At 31.8% G+C, this 15653-nt stretch overlaps 1 protein-coding gene across 1 annotated transcript; it reads left to right on the top strand.

Annotated features, from left to right (window-relative positions):
* Positions 1-297: 297 nt before the first annotated feature.
* LOC148302036 (uncharacterized) lies at positions 298-15012 on the top strand. The gene is made up of 3 exons (XM_088272253.1): positions 298-600; positions 13079-13209; positions 13777-15012. The coding sequence occupies exons 1-3, from the start codon at positions 502-504 to the stop codon at positions 13871-13873; spliced, it is 327 nt and encodes a 108-aa protein (XP_088128379.1). The 5' UTR covers positions 298-501; the 3' UTR covers positions 13874-15012.
* The last annotated feature ends 641 nt before the right edge of the window (positions 15013-15653 follow it).

The following is a 15653-nucleotide window of genomic DNA, read 5'->3' on the forward strand; positions in this document are numbered from 1 at the left end:
TTTTCCATACAAAAAAATTGACGTACCACCAGATTATCGTCAATTGCACGTTGATGGCAATTATTCGAGTAACGAAGAAAACCAGTTAATCAAGATAATTCGATGGCTGTAATTTTTTGTCGAGAAATTAAAATTACTATCCTAGTTTTTTAGTCACGTTGTGTTTTTTTCTATGAATATGATTCATTCAAACGGCAGCGATCGGTTTGACGGATGGGCGAGGGGGTGGGTGGTCACCCCCCTCCTTCCCCCCGCTGTATCGAGGATATATAAACCAACGAGAAAATGAAGTTCATCACTACGAGTCTGACTCTTGCCGAGTTCTCTAATCAGATCAAGTAGCCAAAAGCTCGTGAGATTTATACTCAAATTATTTCCCGCGCTTTCGTTTGTCTAAAATTCGTAGTAATTTTCTTCGCTTTTTTTACTAAAACTTGATAAACTTTCCTCGCGGTTTAACCGTTATTTTTAACCGGCAGCTGAAAACATAAATAAGTGAAGATGTCTCCCAGAATCAGCAGTGTGATGATGGTGCTCGCTGTAGTAGTATTTGCTGCTCTCCTGTCGTCGAATAGTGCTCTGTCGTTAAACAGGGAGAAGGTAAGATTTTTTTACTAATTTATTTTAATATTTTCGAAAGCAAAATAACATACCTACATAATTCTCACCTCCCAAAATTTGAACCGTAAAAATGAAAAGTATTCATGTATCAACATATTTTTATCTGATACGTAAAAATAAATCCAAAAAAATATGCGAACTTACTTTCGCTCTCCTGACTGACCACCGTAATTGACATTTTTGTGGAATTTCAGTTACGATTCGTTTTGTTAAGGTTTTTCACTAAATATCTTACCTGCATATTTCACTGTTAAACAGATATCGAGTATTCAAACACATTTCGTATATATATTTTAAAATAACATTTAAATCAATATTAAGATGATATAAACGGTAATAACGACAAATACAAAAGCTCTCCTGAAAAAAATACATGCAAACGTAGATACGGTTGGTCGAGAAAACGACGATATGACAATATATGACAATATATTATTAAATGACAATATATTATTTTCGAAATAATATGAGTTCGCGCCGTCTTTTTCTTTTATTGTGTCTTACTGTAAGTACTTTATTTGGTAGTTTTTTGTTGTTTTTTTTTATAATTATGTTACCTTTTTTCTATCGTATGATGTAATGTGTCTGGGCATTTGTTCATGGTGCTTTCTTGGATAATAATAAAATGGTATATGAGTACTACGCCACATCAAGAAACAAACTCGTTTGCACAGTAGGTAATAGTAAAAAATACAATTAATCGAGTCATAAATAATTATCGTTACATTTTTTAAAAATATATTCTATACTAAAGAAATGTGTTTTCTTCGCTAATGAAAAATATGTATAATTTGTACATTAATATGTTTTAAATTTTATTATTATATAATCATTGATTTTTACTATGTATTTAAAATTCATGTTAAATATTACATTGTTGCTTCTTTTCTTGTTCATCATAATAAAAATAAATTCAACTCGTGAAAATATTATCATTTTAGACGTCAAATACGAGTATAATGGAATCCGTAGATACCAGATAATTTTCCTTTTTTTTAAATCACTAGTATTCGTTTAAAATTATAAGATTATATAAATTATATTAGATGTTATTTTAAAATCATCTACGAGTAGTAACGTGATTGAACAAAGATAACACACATGTAATAACCAAAGATTAAAAGGATTTATAGCGTGGATCTAGGTCGTTAATTATTACAACAATTAATTATTATTACAAGCGAATAGGGCAACACATGTTAATCGTTAAAATATGAAGGCAGAGTAACAGAAGAATCGAATATATTTTATAAGATAAAGATATCATAGTCAATTGGATCTCAGGATGAACGATATTACTGCTTTAATAATAATAAATAATGAAACCCTTATCCGCACCCCAACGGTGCATAGGGCACTGTGTCTTATAAACGCAGTGTTATCATGATCGTTTTACTTATGAAGGAAAGGTGATCAGCCCTCCGCTTCAGGTACCAGTCCATGGTAATATTGAATAAATATTACAGTGAAAGAATCACTTATATATTACTGCTTTACGGGGAAGAAAATGGATGAGGAAAATAAGGATATTAGAGATCGCTAGGGCGCTCAAGATTGCAAACCTGTACTCATATAAGTTTGAGAGATATGTTAATTGTACCTATAAAAACAAAGAAAAAAGTTAGAAAAGAGTTTTTTCGTGGTTTTGAATCGTAAAATAACGCTGTTTTTCTAAGGATGTTGAATTTAGACCCAGAACAGCCTACTAAAAAAAAAAACAATGAAAAAAATGTATTGATAATTTTCAGTGATTTTTTTATATCTCGATTGTCTAGTGTTTTTGTCGTCGTCGGTAAAAAAAATGCTTTGAGTAAGGCAAAATAATGTTCTATGAAATAATACCGAACGTATTATTTCATAGAACCTTATTTCGCCTTCCTCATATACTCGTATTCCTCTCAATCATTTTTTTACCGACGACGACAAAAACACTACTATATTTGAGGTTTGTTTTTTCTAAACTCGACATTCTTTTCTCGAAAAAAGATTCCATATAATAAAATAACAACTACTCATATGGTTTTTTTCCACATAGCTTTTATTTGAAGGAAAGCCCTCCGCTTCAGGTACTAGTGATATTGAATAAATATTAGAGTGAAAAAATCACTTATATTTATTTGACCCTCTGGGAATAGATCCCGGAACCTCCAGAACGGTAGCCGAGCTTGCTGATCATTACACTACGGAGGTGGACAAATATAAAGTTGTTTTTTTAATATATAAAATGTAGTTCCACCAAGTGAATAAATATTATTTTATTAATTGATTCTGCAGTCACTTTCGTAATATCATTCCATTTTAAATTTAAGATTTACTTAGTAAATACCAATTTTGTCCGCCTCCGTAGTGTAATAGTCAGCACGCTCGGCTTCCGTTCTGGAGGTCCCGGGTTCGATTCCCAGGGGGGGTCAAATAAATGTAAATGATTTTTTCACTGTAATATTCATTCAATATTACCCTGGACTGGTACCTGAAGAGGAGGGCTGATCACCTTTCCTTCATGTGTAAACGATCAAGATAACACTGCGTTTATATGAAGCAGTGCCCTATGCACCATTGGGGTGCGGATAAGGGTTTTATTATTATATTAGTAAATACCACCACTTACCAGTGGTATTTACTATGTAAAACTCAAATTAAAAATAAATATTTATAATTATTAATTTACTATATACAGTTCCACCAAAAAATGTCACTACAGCACATAAATCTATCGTAAAAATAATGATTCAATCCGCTATATTTTTCATCATGCACGATACTCCGATGGGCGTTGCACCTGTTGTGCGCGTATGTTCCTACAAGAGTAAGGTATAACAGCATGCAATGCATTACACCAGCTGATGCAAGCTGCGGGCCGATTGCATTCCCAGACTGCACCACGCGTAGGAACCACGTGGATCGGCCACGCCCCCGTTTCACACTAAATTGATAATAGTACTATGAGCTTCTTCCCATAGTATAAACACGTCTATTCAAATATGACGCAACATCTTTAACGAATTTTAAATATGTCGTTTTTTTTATAATGCCCAAGACTTGAGATTGGCGTTAAGGACGAAATCTAAAACGTTCAAATCAGAATACAATCAGCCGCGCTGAGGGCTAGACGTCCTTTCCAACTTTTTTTTTTATTTATTTTTTTATATCTGTACATATATTGGATTAAGATTTTTTTAAAGAAAATATAAATGGAAAAACTATTTTTTATTTTATGTTAAATCCTTACCTTCCAATAACTCTTTTCTTTTCAAAATCATATATTTATTTCGAAGAAAAACTTATATTTTCATTACAAAAACGACGTTTAAAAAAATAATGAGTCAAATGTTACCTGGGTTTAAAGATAATTAGGTTGCGTACTGTTGATTACTGGACCTTAAGGTCTCACTCGCAATAATAGAATTCGTTAAGCTGCGCTCCGCTTGTTTTAGGATATATCGCTATATATATAAATGGCTTGATATTTATTTTTAATGCATTGTGTTATATTTTTAAACTCTAAAAACGTTCTCCTGAAATATCACGTTTTTTTTTATTTATGACGTTCTTGAAAGGAGTGAGCGATATATTGAATTTAAGTTATTTTTTCACTATAATATTTATTCAATATTACCTACTCTGTACTGGTACCTGAAGCAGAGAGCTGAGCACCTTTGCATCATGTGTTAACGATTAAGATAACACTGCGTTTATATGATGCAGTGCCCTATGCACCATTGGGGTGCGGATAAGGGTTTGAAAAAGAAGAAGAATATTGGATTTTATGAAAAATTAGTTGCGGTTCAACGTATGTCGGGCCTTAACATAGTAAATTTTTAATATGCTCAAACATATTATAAATTATCAAGCATTTTTAGTAATGTGATAAACTCAGTAGTCTACTGTCATATAAATTGCACATTTTCATACATCGGTGCACACTTTAGTATTACTAGTATACATGCAGGTATTATTCTACTTCAAGCGACAAGGGTCATTCAACTGCAATTATTATGCGCTAATGTTGGTTAATTAACGCACTGTTGGGTTACAGATCCTTCTTATTCTTATGTGTCCCTGTTCCATACTTCTATCCACAACGGTGCTTAGAGCACTGCTTCACATTGTAAACAGCATGAAAGCAATTCATTCATACACTTTAATAATAATAATAAAACCCTTATCCGCACCCCAATGGTGCAAAGGGCACTGCTTCATCTTGATCGTTTACACACGAAGGAAAGGTGATCAGCCCTCCGCTTCAGGTACCAGTCCAGGGTAATATTGAATAAATATTACAGTGAAAAAATCACTTATATTTATTTGACCCCCCTGGGAATCGAACCCGGGACCTCCAGAACGGTAGCCGAGCGTGCTAACCATTACACTACAGAGGCGGACAAGGTAAAATAATAATATAATATATTGCGACGCAAAGCGGGATACTTTATTCAGCCTTCCACGTGCTCCAAATATATTATTAAAAAGGTTTTATGTTAGAGCGATAATACAAAAGGTTTAATACTACATAGAATCAAATAATAAAAATAATAAAAAAAACATACTTCCGTGAAGTTATCAATTGAAAAGTTTAGAGTGCCAAATCTGCTCCCCACAAACCTCAGTTAAAGGTGTCTCAACTTGATTTTAAAATGTATTGTTCTTCCCCTTTTATCAAAGAAGATTGAAGTCTGGGCATCCCAGGGCTTACGACCTGGCATTTGGCTGGCTTAAGCGATCACTTTATACACTTGTGTACGTGCACCATTCTGGCCATTATTAAACATCCATATTGCATACATTCTTAAAACCTCGATATGCGCTGGTAAAGTGGTGAACGTTAGACAAGTGTATAAACTGATCGCTTAAGAAAACCAAATGCCAAGTCATAAACCCTGAAATACTCGGACTTGATGAAAAATGATACATGTTTTATATCAACCTGAGACACCTTTAAATTAACATCTCATCCGTAGGGTGAATAATCCAGTGTCTGATATAATAAATAATATTCATATTGTTTAATCTCAGGTAAACTTTTATAATTATGTTTACTTGGTATTATGAATACTATATTATATTGGGAACCGGGAACCGATTCCGGGACCTCAAGCATGGTTTCTGAACAACAAAAAGCGAACAACTTTATAATACACCATGATAGAGTTATAATCACGTCACCCATTTTTTACTCATAGCAAAATTACACGATAGAATAGTTGAGATTAGCAATTACTCTCGATCTCATTTGCATGGGTCGAAGTCATTATGTATTATTAGGTGTCTGTCTACTTACTATCACTACCTGCTAACCACCTGTTTACGCACACATACATGTATAAATATAACTTAAAGACATCCAACACTAATGTGCAAAAGCAAATAGCCGCAAGTTTCGCAACAGTAGTTTTGAGATAAATGAGTTTAAAGTTAACTTAAAATGATGTTTTTTTGCCAAAACATGAATCAAATTAATACAATTTTGCGGCTGTTTGGATAATGAATATCTCGGTAAAGGAAAGAGATAGAGCAAAATCTGTGATTGTATATGATAGAGGCCAGTTTTAAGAATGCTTGAAGCCGTGTTAAGTAAGCTAAACAGCCGCAACTTGAGTTGCGGCTAGTTGCCTTTACACATTAGAACGAGTAAGATCTATGCAGAATTCACGATTATGTACTTTTGATACCTAATGATTGATCTTTTGTTCATACAAACTAATATAAACTAAGATAAAACAGTTAAAAAATGAAAATACACATTTTGGATGAATACAAACGAATTGAAAAAATACTGTTTTTGGGAAATACAGTATTAGTAACAAAATTGCTGTGTTTTGAAGATACTGATTTTAAAAAGGAAGATGTAATATTATTATATATGTTACATAAATATTTCAATTTGTAATATAAATTATTTTTGGCTGTTTGTTTGAACGTTTTTTTGTTACGGCACATTTTATAAATTTTTATAAAATAAAACTCCAACATTGTTTTTAATCACTTTTATTTTAGTAATTTTTTTCCAACCGGTTTTGACAAGCACTTTGTCATCGTCAAGAAGGGTATGTAGGGAGCATGTATTCATCCCTGAAGATGACAAGGTGCTTGCTTAAGGGATGGATGGAGAGTAGAGGTGTAATTTAAGAATCAAATTTGATAAATCAATTGCATTGAGTGCTTTATTGTACCTTATACGAACTTTTAAACCGCTTTAATCTGGTTTTAGTCATAATTATCCAATTATAAATGACATCTGAACAACACTGACCCTGTTTGAACCTCAATCACATGTTCATTTAGCTATTGAATATGAATGAATAGCATCTTCGTGATGATAAAAAATATTATATATTATTGATAATGCATGTTGGTACAGTGGCTGATTTGCTAGGTTTAACTACGCCTGCATATAGGCTCATTAGACTACACGGTTGCTAGTGTGGTAGCCGTAATGCATCACCCGGCGCAACCCTTAATATTATTTTTTGACTTCTCATCAAAGATGAAGAAGAATATGGAAGTCTGGGCATTTACGGGGCTGACGACCGTATTAACCCTTGATAGTAAGAAAAGTACGAAACCTGTCTCAATTTTAGATATTATATTTTTTCCTCTAGACATCTTGCGTGAAAACTGACACAAGCGTATTTATTGAATTCCATTTAAATTGTTGGGTAATATATCCAAAATTAAACACGGTTATTGGATTGAGTTCTACTTTTATTTACATATATCGCTTGCTCCTTTCAACAACGTCATATTTATTATAAAAAAAAAACTAGATTTTTCAACAGATCGTTTTTAATGTTTAAAAACATAATAAAATGTATTAAAAATAAATACCAAGCCACTTATTGAACTTTTTACTGTGCAGATCTTTCTGCCCTGTAGCGGGTAAATATTAAGTTAAAAATATGCCACTTTTGCTGGGATGTAGTTCATTTTCTAGGCATTCCGAAAACATGCACAACTGGAAATTGACGATTTTTGATATATGACGTTGTTGAAAGGAGTGAGCGAAATATGATAATATGTGACGCGTTTCTTCTTATTAAGACATTATCAAACACTTCGTGTTTTGGATTGAATCCTACTTTTATTTACATATTTATGATAATATGTGACGCGTATCGTCTTATTAAGACATTATCAAACACTTCGTGTTTTGTGTTTGATAATGTCTTAATAAGACGATACGCGTCACATATTATCAAATATATGTTTACATAAAAAAATATTATATTTATAAAAGTAGAATTCAAGTCAATAACCGTGTTTAATTTTGGATATATTACCCAACAATTACACAAGCGTGTTTTAATTACTTTCTTTGGATAATAAAAATAATAAAACGGGATAAACAAAATTATATTATAATCAATATGGAAAAGTATGTTGAGCAGGAAAAAAATACAAAGGAGATGATTGAAGGAGGCTTTAACCGCACTATATGTAATATATGGTCGTTCAAGGGACTTATAAATCGATAAAATTAACAAGTTTTTGCCACCCGCTACTTTTTTTTCTTAAAGGAATAACCCGCAAAGCGTCTATTTTAGATGCTTGTCTGCAGGTAGGATAGTAAGGATAGTGAAGGTAAATGTGAAAAATACATCACAAACATCTAGACAAATTGAAAATAAATATTTCTTTACAATGTTACATATCTCACACACACCTAAAAAAAGTGGCACGATCTGGTGCAAAATTAAACCGAGCATATTTTGTAAATTAATTGCACACATAATATAGGAATGTTTAGTATCATTAAAAAATGCTTTTAGTGTTCTCTAATTATTAAACAATAAAATAACCATATATGATATTTATATTATTTTCGAGTCGCTTTGCAAGTAGTTTCATTAGTATGCGCAATTCAGTCCGCTTTCAAAAACATTTATTAAATCACTCTTAATTTATTCTGACCTAAATATATTTTAGCCTATAGGATATTCTAGTGAGTGATACTTATGATATGACAAGATGTTTAAGTCTCTTTTCCCGTAATAATAATGATCACATAAATCACATATTTGGATAATATATTTAGCGCCATTTTGGTTAAATATTACATCAAAAGCGATTCACTGTAATTAAATTATCATAGTTTCAAGAGTTCCAAGAATATTCTATTTCACGAAACTTTAATAACAAATCATACCAAACGACCATAATAAATGTTTCATGTTGAAATATTATTCGGATGAACATGTTTTCTTCTTCCAATAACAATATAAAAAGATATCTCGACCAAAATAGATACTCGATTCAAGGTTAAGATGTTGGCCTTGAGACAAGCAAGTGAACTTGTAAACAATTAGATTGTTTTCTTTTTAAATATTAAATAATATTTATCTTTCGATCGTCTTGTTTACATTCCCAGCGTCCGTACATTTCAGTGACCACTTACAATTGTGTTTACATGACATATCGCTCACTCCTTTCAACAACGTCACATATCAAAAATCGTCAATTTTCAGTTGTGCGTGTTTTAAGAATGCCCAAAAAATGTACCATATCCTAACAAAAGCGGCATATTTTTAACTTAATATTTACCCGCTACAGGGCAGAAAGTTGTTTTTGCATTTTGAAGAAAAAGTATTGTTTTTTTTTTTAAATACACTAAATATTTTTCAAACGGAGAAAAAACCTTTAGGTTTTACCTAAAAAAATCTGTTGCACAGTAAAAACTTCAATAAGTGGCTTGATATTTATCTTTAATACATTTTATTATATTTTTAAGCTTTAAAAACAATCTCCTGAAAAAAAAAAAAAATATATATATATATATATATATATATATATATATATATATATATTTTATATAACGTTGTTAAAAGGAGTGAGCGATATGTATGGTAGGTATATCCTATTCTCCGCATCAAGGAAACGATGTAAATTATGGAATTCATATATATATACTCGTATATTTATTTTTATACGGTTTCAGACAGATATTTATTTTTAAAGCAAAAAAAAATGTGTACGTTATCCAAATATTTCAGCACCGTTCTAAGTCTATCATAACAAATTTACATTTCTCCCACAATTCCATCTCGGGTGAATGATTTTCAGAATAACAGATTACGTCTCGTCTATTGACCTTTTTGGCAACAGGAGAACTTACATGTACCTGCCATCCGCTTATATCACAATCGAAATAATATACGAATAGTAAATAATATTATTGAAAACAGTAGGAAATATTTCACAACAAACCGGAAGTAGGTCCTCTAAAAAGTGCCTCCCAAATATGGAGATGATTTGACGACACTACTGCGTCTCCGATGGTCGAGTGGCGTCACAATCACAAGTGATAGAAAATTGGGGGCAATAATATTTGGGTATGCGATAAAATCAATTGCTGAAGTTTATTAGGACCTCGAATAACTCAGTCAACTGTCTTCTCAATGACGTGTATGTGATGATGTTAAAAAGGCCTAGAAAAAAATTGGGTCACCTGTCATTTACAAATGTCGCGACGTCGGCGTCGATGTTTCGTCTTAGCGAGATTAAAGATGCCTTTTTTCGGGGTATATTAATATAATACGTTCAAATACAAAAAGTTTTGCATGATATAATTACTTTTTAACATTTTAAATCATGACAAATTACACCTTGCTTTACAAGTTGTAGTTTCGTCTAGCCATCTCATTGGAACATCGTGAATTCAATCACAAAATTGAATATCAGAATTATTACGATTGTTTTTTCACATAATTTTATCTGCATAAATCACCTCTGCTTTCGAACGTAACGCAAAGAACCAAATCGGTTATACATTCACACAAATATATATATATATATATATATATATATATATATATATATATATATATATATATATATATATATATATATATATATATATATAAAATTTGCAGTGGAAAAATACGCCTCATCAGTATCCCATTCAGAGCCATGAATAATATACGTAGTTCAATGACTTCTTTCAATTAACATTAGTTGGTCATCCGTTTGTTATGTATGCCAATCATGCTTTCTAGTGTAAGTAAATCGAATCATCATTCCAATCCACTTATCAAACATTGTATCAAATAAATAAAATAATTATTTTTAAGTGTATAAGCTATTAATGTTCAATTACACATTTAAAACATTTAAAGCTACTTTTGTCCGAAAAAATTATAAATCTATATTTATAATGGCAAGTCTATACTTGCCATTATTTCACCCATTCAGGCCCCGTGATCTCATCCAATTCGACACTGGTAGCATCCATTCAACATGTGTGTTGTGCTCTGAGACGTAGGAAATATCATTTATCGGTTATCACATGTCATGATTTGTAATTTGCGCTCTCTCTTGCGGCTTACGACTTACGACGCAATACTCGCGGGTAGTACCTGCTACATTTGTGGCGCATAAAAAATAGGCGTTTACTATCGGCATACGTGCGTAGTACTTAATTATTACCAATTTATCGGGCTATTATTGTTGAATTATAAACGCGGTACAATAAAAATTCAACACGGTTAAATTTTAAATTGAAAACAACCCCTTCAAAAAATTTTGTATATTCATATTTAATTTTCAATAATTTGGTCCTCCAAACTTCTAGGGGTCTTCTCCAAACCTTTATCCGCACGCGATGGTGCATAGGATACTGCATCATATCAATGCAGTGTTCTCTTGATCGTTAACACGTGTAGGGAAGGTGGTCAGCCCTCCGTTTCTGACACCGGTAATTTGATCAGGGTAATACGAAATAAATATTACAGTGAAATATCACTTACAGTTATTTTACGTCCCCCCCCCCTGGGAATCGAACCCGGAACCTCCAACACGGTAGCCGAGCGTGCTGACCACTACGGAGGCGGATGTACTACAAAATTATTTGGATATACTTCAAAAACGTATTTTATCCAAATAAATATCCTCCATTTAAAAATATGCGTATCTATACACTTTTTGTATAAGATAAATAGCTTTTTACACTTTTATTTCGTTGGCTTTCTACCGCGTTTTATAATCCTAACCCTTTTTGTATTTTTTTTATTCATAATACCAATTTAAAGGGCGCCCTTTTGATGGTAGGCTCGATAAATAACCAACAGTGCACCCTATTATAATATGTATAAATAAATTATAACATTCTGTTTATGGACTCACAGGCTTCGTACCACTCAGTACACATTGTAATGCTATTATGGAGTAGCGAGTAGCACGTATAGATTATGTACATATCGTATATGAATGAATGGATTTGTGAATGAAACACGTGTTGAATCAATTCATTCAAGAAATAAATTCGCAATAAGGAAATATGTTCGTGTGGGTCGGAACCTATGTATCTAACCCATATTGTAACCAAGAATGTAAATGTTACTGATACTTATTCATTTTGGTGGGGTTCAAATTCAAACCGGGTGTAAAATTTAATTTTCTTTTTCAAATCGTTTCCTTATAAATCGTGTAGCTAGCGCACTCACCTCGACCAAAGGTTTTTTTAAAATATGTATTTTTGTTTAGTATTTAATTTTGTGATTTTTTCACATTTATTCAATATTACCCTGGAATGATACCTGAAGCGTGGGGCTGATCACCTTTCCTTCATGTGTAAACAATCAAGATAACACTGCGTTTATATGACGCAGTGCCCTATGCACCATTGGAGTGCGGATAAGGGTTTTGTTATTATTATTATCATTATTTAATTTTGGAGAGTAAAGTAGTAGACAAAAATGTATGTAATATACGTGTAAAGGCCACACATTCAGACAAATAAATGTATTTTATTTCATATCAAAGTTGGATTCGAAGATAAAAAAACGATTTCAAATTAAAACATAAATTTGTTAATATTTGGTGGTAAAATTTTGTTACTCAATCAATTTATATTATTATTTTATTATATTAAGTTTTCTTCATCTCTTATCTGCACCCGACTGCGTGTAAGGCACTATTTTATGAACAATGCATGATGACGTCTCATCTTGATCGTGAATGACATAAAAGCAAAATGATCAGTCTTGTTGTTCAAAAACCAGGGTAATAGTTATTCTATTTTGAAAGCATTAACTTTGTGGATCATAGTGATATATTATTTTAAGAAATAAAAAGAAAGAAGAAGAAGAAACCCAGCAATGTGTTATCTATTTCTTTTATATATCATATACGTATGTTTAGTCATAAAATAAATCCTGAAGAGGGCAACAGGTTGTAGCCGAAACTAGTTGGTTTTAATAAAAATGTGAGTGAATAAAAAAAAGAAGTCTTTTTATTTCTCAAAATAAAATAGTTGTTCTACTTACTCGAATAAAGAACTTATCGATGATATTTTTTTTTAAAGTAATCAGAAATATGTTGGGTTAGCTTTCAAATGTAAAATGATAAATATGACGAAATTGCATTGAAGTAAACATAGATGGGACAGATGATCTCAGTTTCGTGTATATTTATTTTCTTTAGGGTAACAGTTTTCTTTAATCATGTTTCTTTGATTTGCCAACAGAGAGAGGATTCAGCTCCTGCTGACGCTCCTCCCGCGACGTCCGAGGCGCCTAAGATCCAGGAGTGCAGGAGCGTATGCGGGTGGGCTGTATACAAACCCATAAGTCGCGAAATTCTCTACTACATGAAGAAGTAAGTACCGAAACTCATCAGACTAAACCAGAATAAACCAAATTATCGAGAGCACTCTTTCTTATCGAGGATGATACTTTGTTATAGAAAAATCCATTACATCAGTAGTCTATAGTCCAATATTGAAAAATGTGACACGTTCAACAATTTGATACTCCGAATTTTTCCGAATTTATTTGAAGCAATATGATGATAATTAAAATACCATCGATAACTTTATTGATTACTATATAACTCTTGTACAGTAAAGGGTAATAATAAAATAAATAATAATAAAAAAAATCATTTCAAATTAATGTACTTTTACAGCATTTTTTTCACTTTTGTATACTTTTTACCATACTCTGTTTTAAATGATTAGGTTTACTAAGTTGGTGAATTAATAAAAAGGGTAATTTATTAATCCATTAAAAAAAATACAATAATCTAACAATCTGTAGTCCATACAAATTTATATATATTTTTTAATGAAAAAATAGATATAAATATTTTGTTTGGTAAATAATAATAAATACAACAATTTAAATTGAAATAGCATGATTTACAATGGTCATCTTTTTGTTTCAGTAAAATGTGCAACTGCGCTCAAGGAACAATGTGCCTAAGGACCATGGATGATCTGTCGGTGAGCGCATACGTGTACCACTGCAGGAAGCCGGCGTAATAACTGCACCTGCACAACACCGACACTGAAGAGAACACTGTCAAGTGCGCCCATGAGTTCCTTTACTGTGGATCGACTTCCTCAGAGAAATCATTCCACACAGCTAATATAGAAGTGTGTACAAAATATAAGCCGTACACACCATGTACATAACAAAGGCTCGCATGGCTCAGTCAAACTTCCAGTAATCTAATGGATAACCAAACAATAAACAATTTTACATTAAACAATATTTGAAGATGGCAACGTCTATCGCACTTCGTCATTGAATTGTCGAGCAGCAAAACATAATAATACAAATCACAATGTAAAAAGTTATTGATATTATAATTGGTACCAATACTGAACAAAATGGAAATTGTTTTTTGTTTCTTTAACTCCTTAAATTCATCATATGCATTTCAGTTTTTCTCTGATAAATTTTCACTAAGCTTGATGGACCAAATTGTGTATGGGATTCTGTAAGATATTTTTTGCGACTATTATTTGAAGCCATATCATTGAAGTCTGCGTCGGGCGTTCTTAATATTAGGGACTTGTACAGTATTTATGCATCATATATGATCATGTCTTATTTATACCATATAAGTTTAAGAAAACGTTCCAATGGAAGAAATTACTAGAGAATCAGCACAACTTTTTTTACTTTTTAATATCGCTTTATAATGAGCAGCTATGTTAGTTTCACTTCTCAGTTTAGAATAATCATTTCAACAATCTCTTAGAATCACAATGAAGATAGTGATTTCATCCATTAGAAGGTCCAAATATGTAATTCTTTCATGTAAAGGAATAACATGATAAGTATAAAATTTAGAAGTAGGTGCCAACATACTTAACTATGAATAGAATTAATATAAATCTAAATGTTTCAATTCTGTTAGAAACCAATGTCAGTATGACAACCAAATATTCTGTTTTACCCAAAAAGACAATCTCGATATTTACAAGTCTATTACAATGTATTGATGAAGTAGCTTGGTCGGATATCAGAACTGAAATATTATTATACTTTTAATACTCTTAGACTTATGATAAATGTATTTTTAGGAAATTTAAAAAAAAAAATGTTAAAAGATATACTTTTGTATTAATAAATAATGAATAAAAAATATGGACTTTACCCATTTAAAAAAAAATGTTTTATTTTCCTCATAACATTAAATTAAAATGAACAATTCACGATACAAGAAGGGAAAAGAATCATAGATTGGGAATAAAAAACGTTGCAAAAAGGGATTGTGGATATTCTCCCCACAAATTAGATGAGCATCTTTAATGATATGTTCAGCTCCACTGATTGAATGACTAGGTTTTAATTTCAAGTGAATCTCATTCATGATATCTTTACTTGAGAGAGTATGAGTATTATCCTTGACTCCACTCGACCCGGTTTCCTCAGGGTATGCACACCTACAATAGTTTGGACACTAGAAGGAAGGTGTATTATGATTGATAATCCTAAAATAACGAGAAGCAATGGTTTGTATGTTCCTGATAGTTTTTTTTAAAATATAGAATAGCGTTGCATATGAAATACATTGCTTTCGCCAATGTCAAGTTAATTGAATATTGTTACTTAATTATAAAATATGATAGACTTATTATTAAACTATAAATTTATTCCATTTAATTTCAAAAAAACAACTAAAAGTCTGTACATAATTGGGTTCCTGCTCGCCAGGATGAGATGGATATCTGTAGGGAGGGGAATAAGCAGGGCCAGAGTTTTAAAAAATGTTGGCATTTGGTCATTTATTGGGCAAACAAAGAATATGTG

The sequence above is a fragment of the Brachycentrus maculatus genome, unplaced genomic scaffold (genome assembly GCF_059751285.1).
Source record: "Brachycentrus maculatus isolate JH-2025_06_01 unplaced genomic scaffold, ASM5975128v1 h1tg000486l, whole genome shotgun sequence".
Lineage (NCBI taxonomy): Eukaryota > Metazoa > Arthropoda > Insecta > Trichoptera > Brachycentridae > Brachycentrus > Brachycentrus maculatus.

What these genes read in the sequence shown, in the direction of transcription:
- LOC148302036 (XM_088272253.1), top strand. Translation starts at nt 502, where the DNA reads ATGTCTCCCAGAATCAGCAGTGTGATGATGGTGCTCGCTGTAGTAGTA. An exon ending in TGTCGTTAAACAGGGAGAAG is followed by an intron (nt 601 to 13,078) that starts GTAAGATTTTTT and finishes ATTTGCCAACAG; the next exon opens with AGAGAGGATTCAGCTCCTGC. An exon ending in ATTCTCTACTACATGAAGAA is followed by an intron (nt 13,210 to 13,776) that starts GTAAGTACCGAA and finishes TTTTTGTTTCAG; the next exon opens with TAAAATGTGCAACTGCGCTC.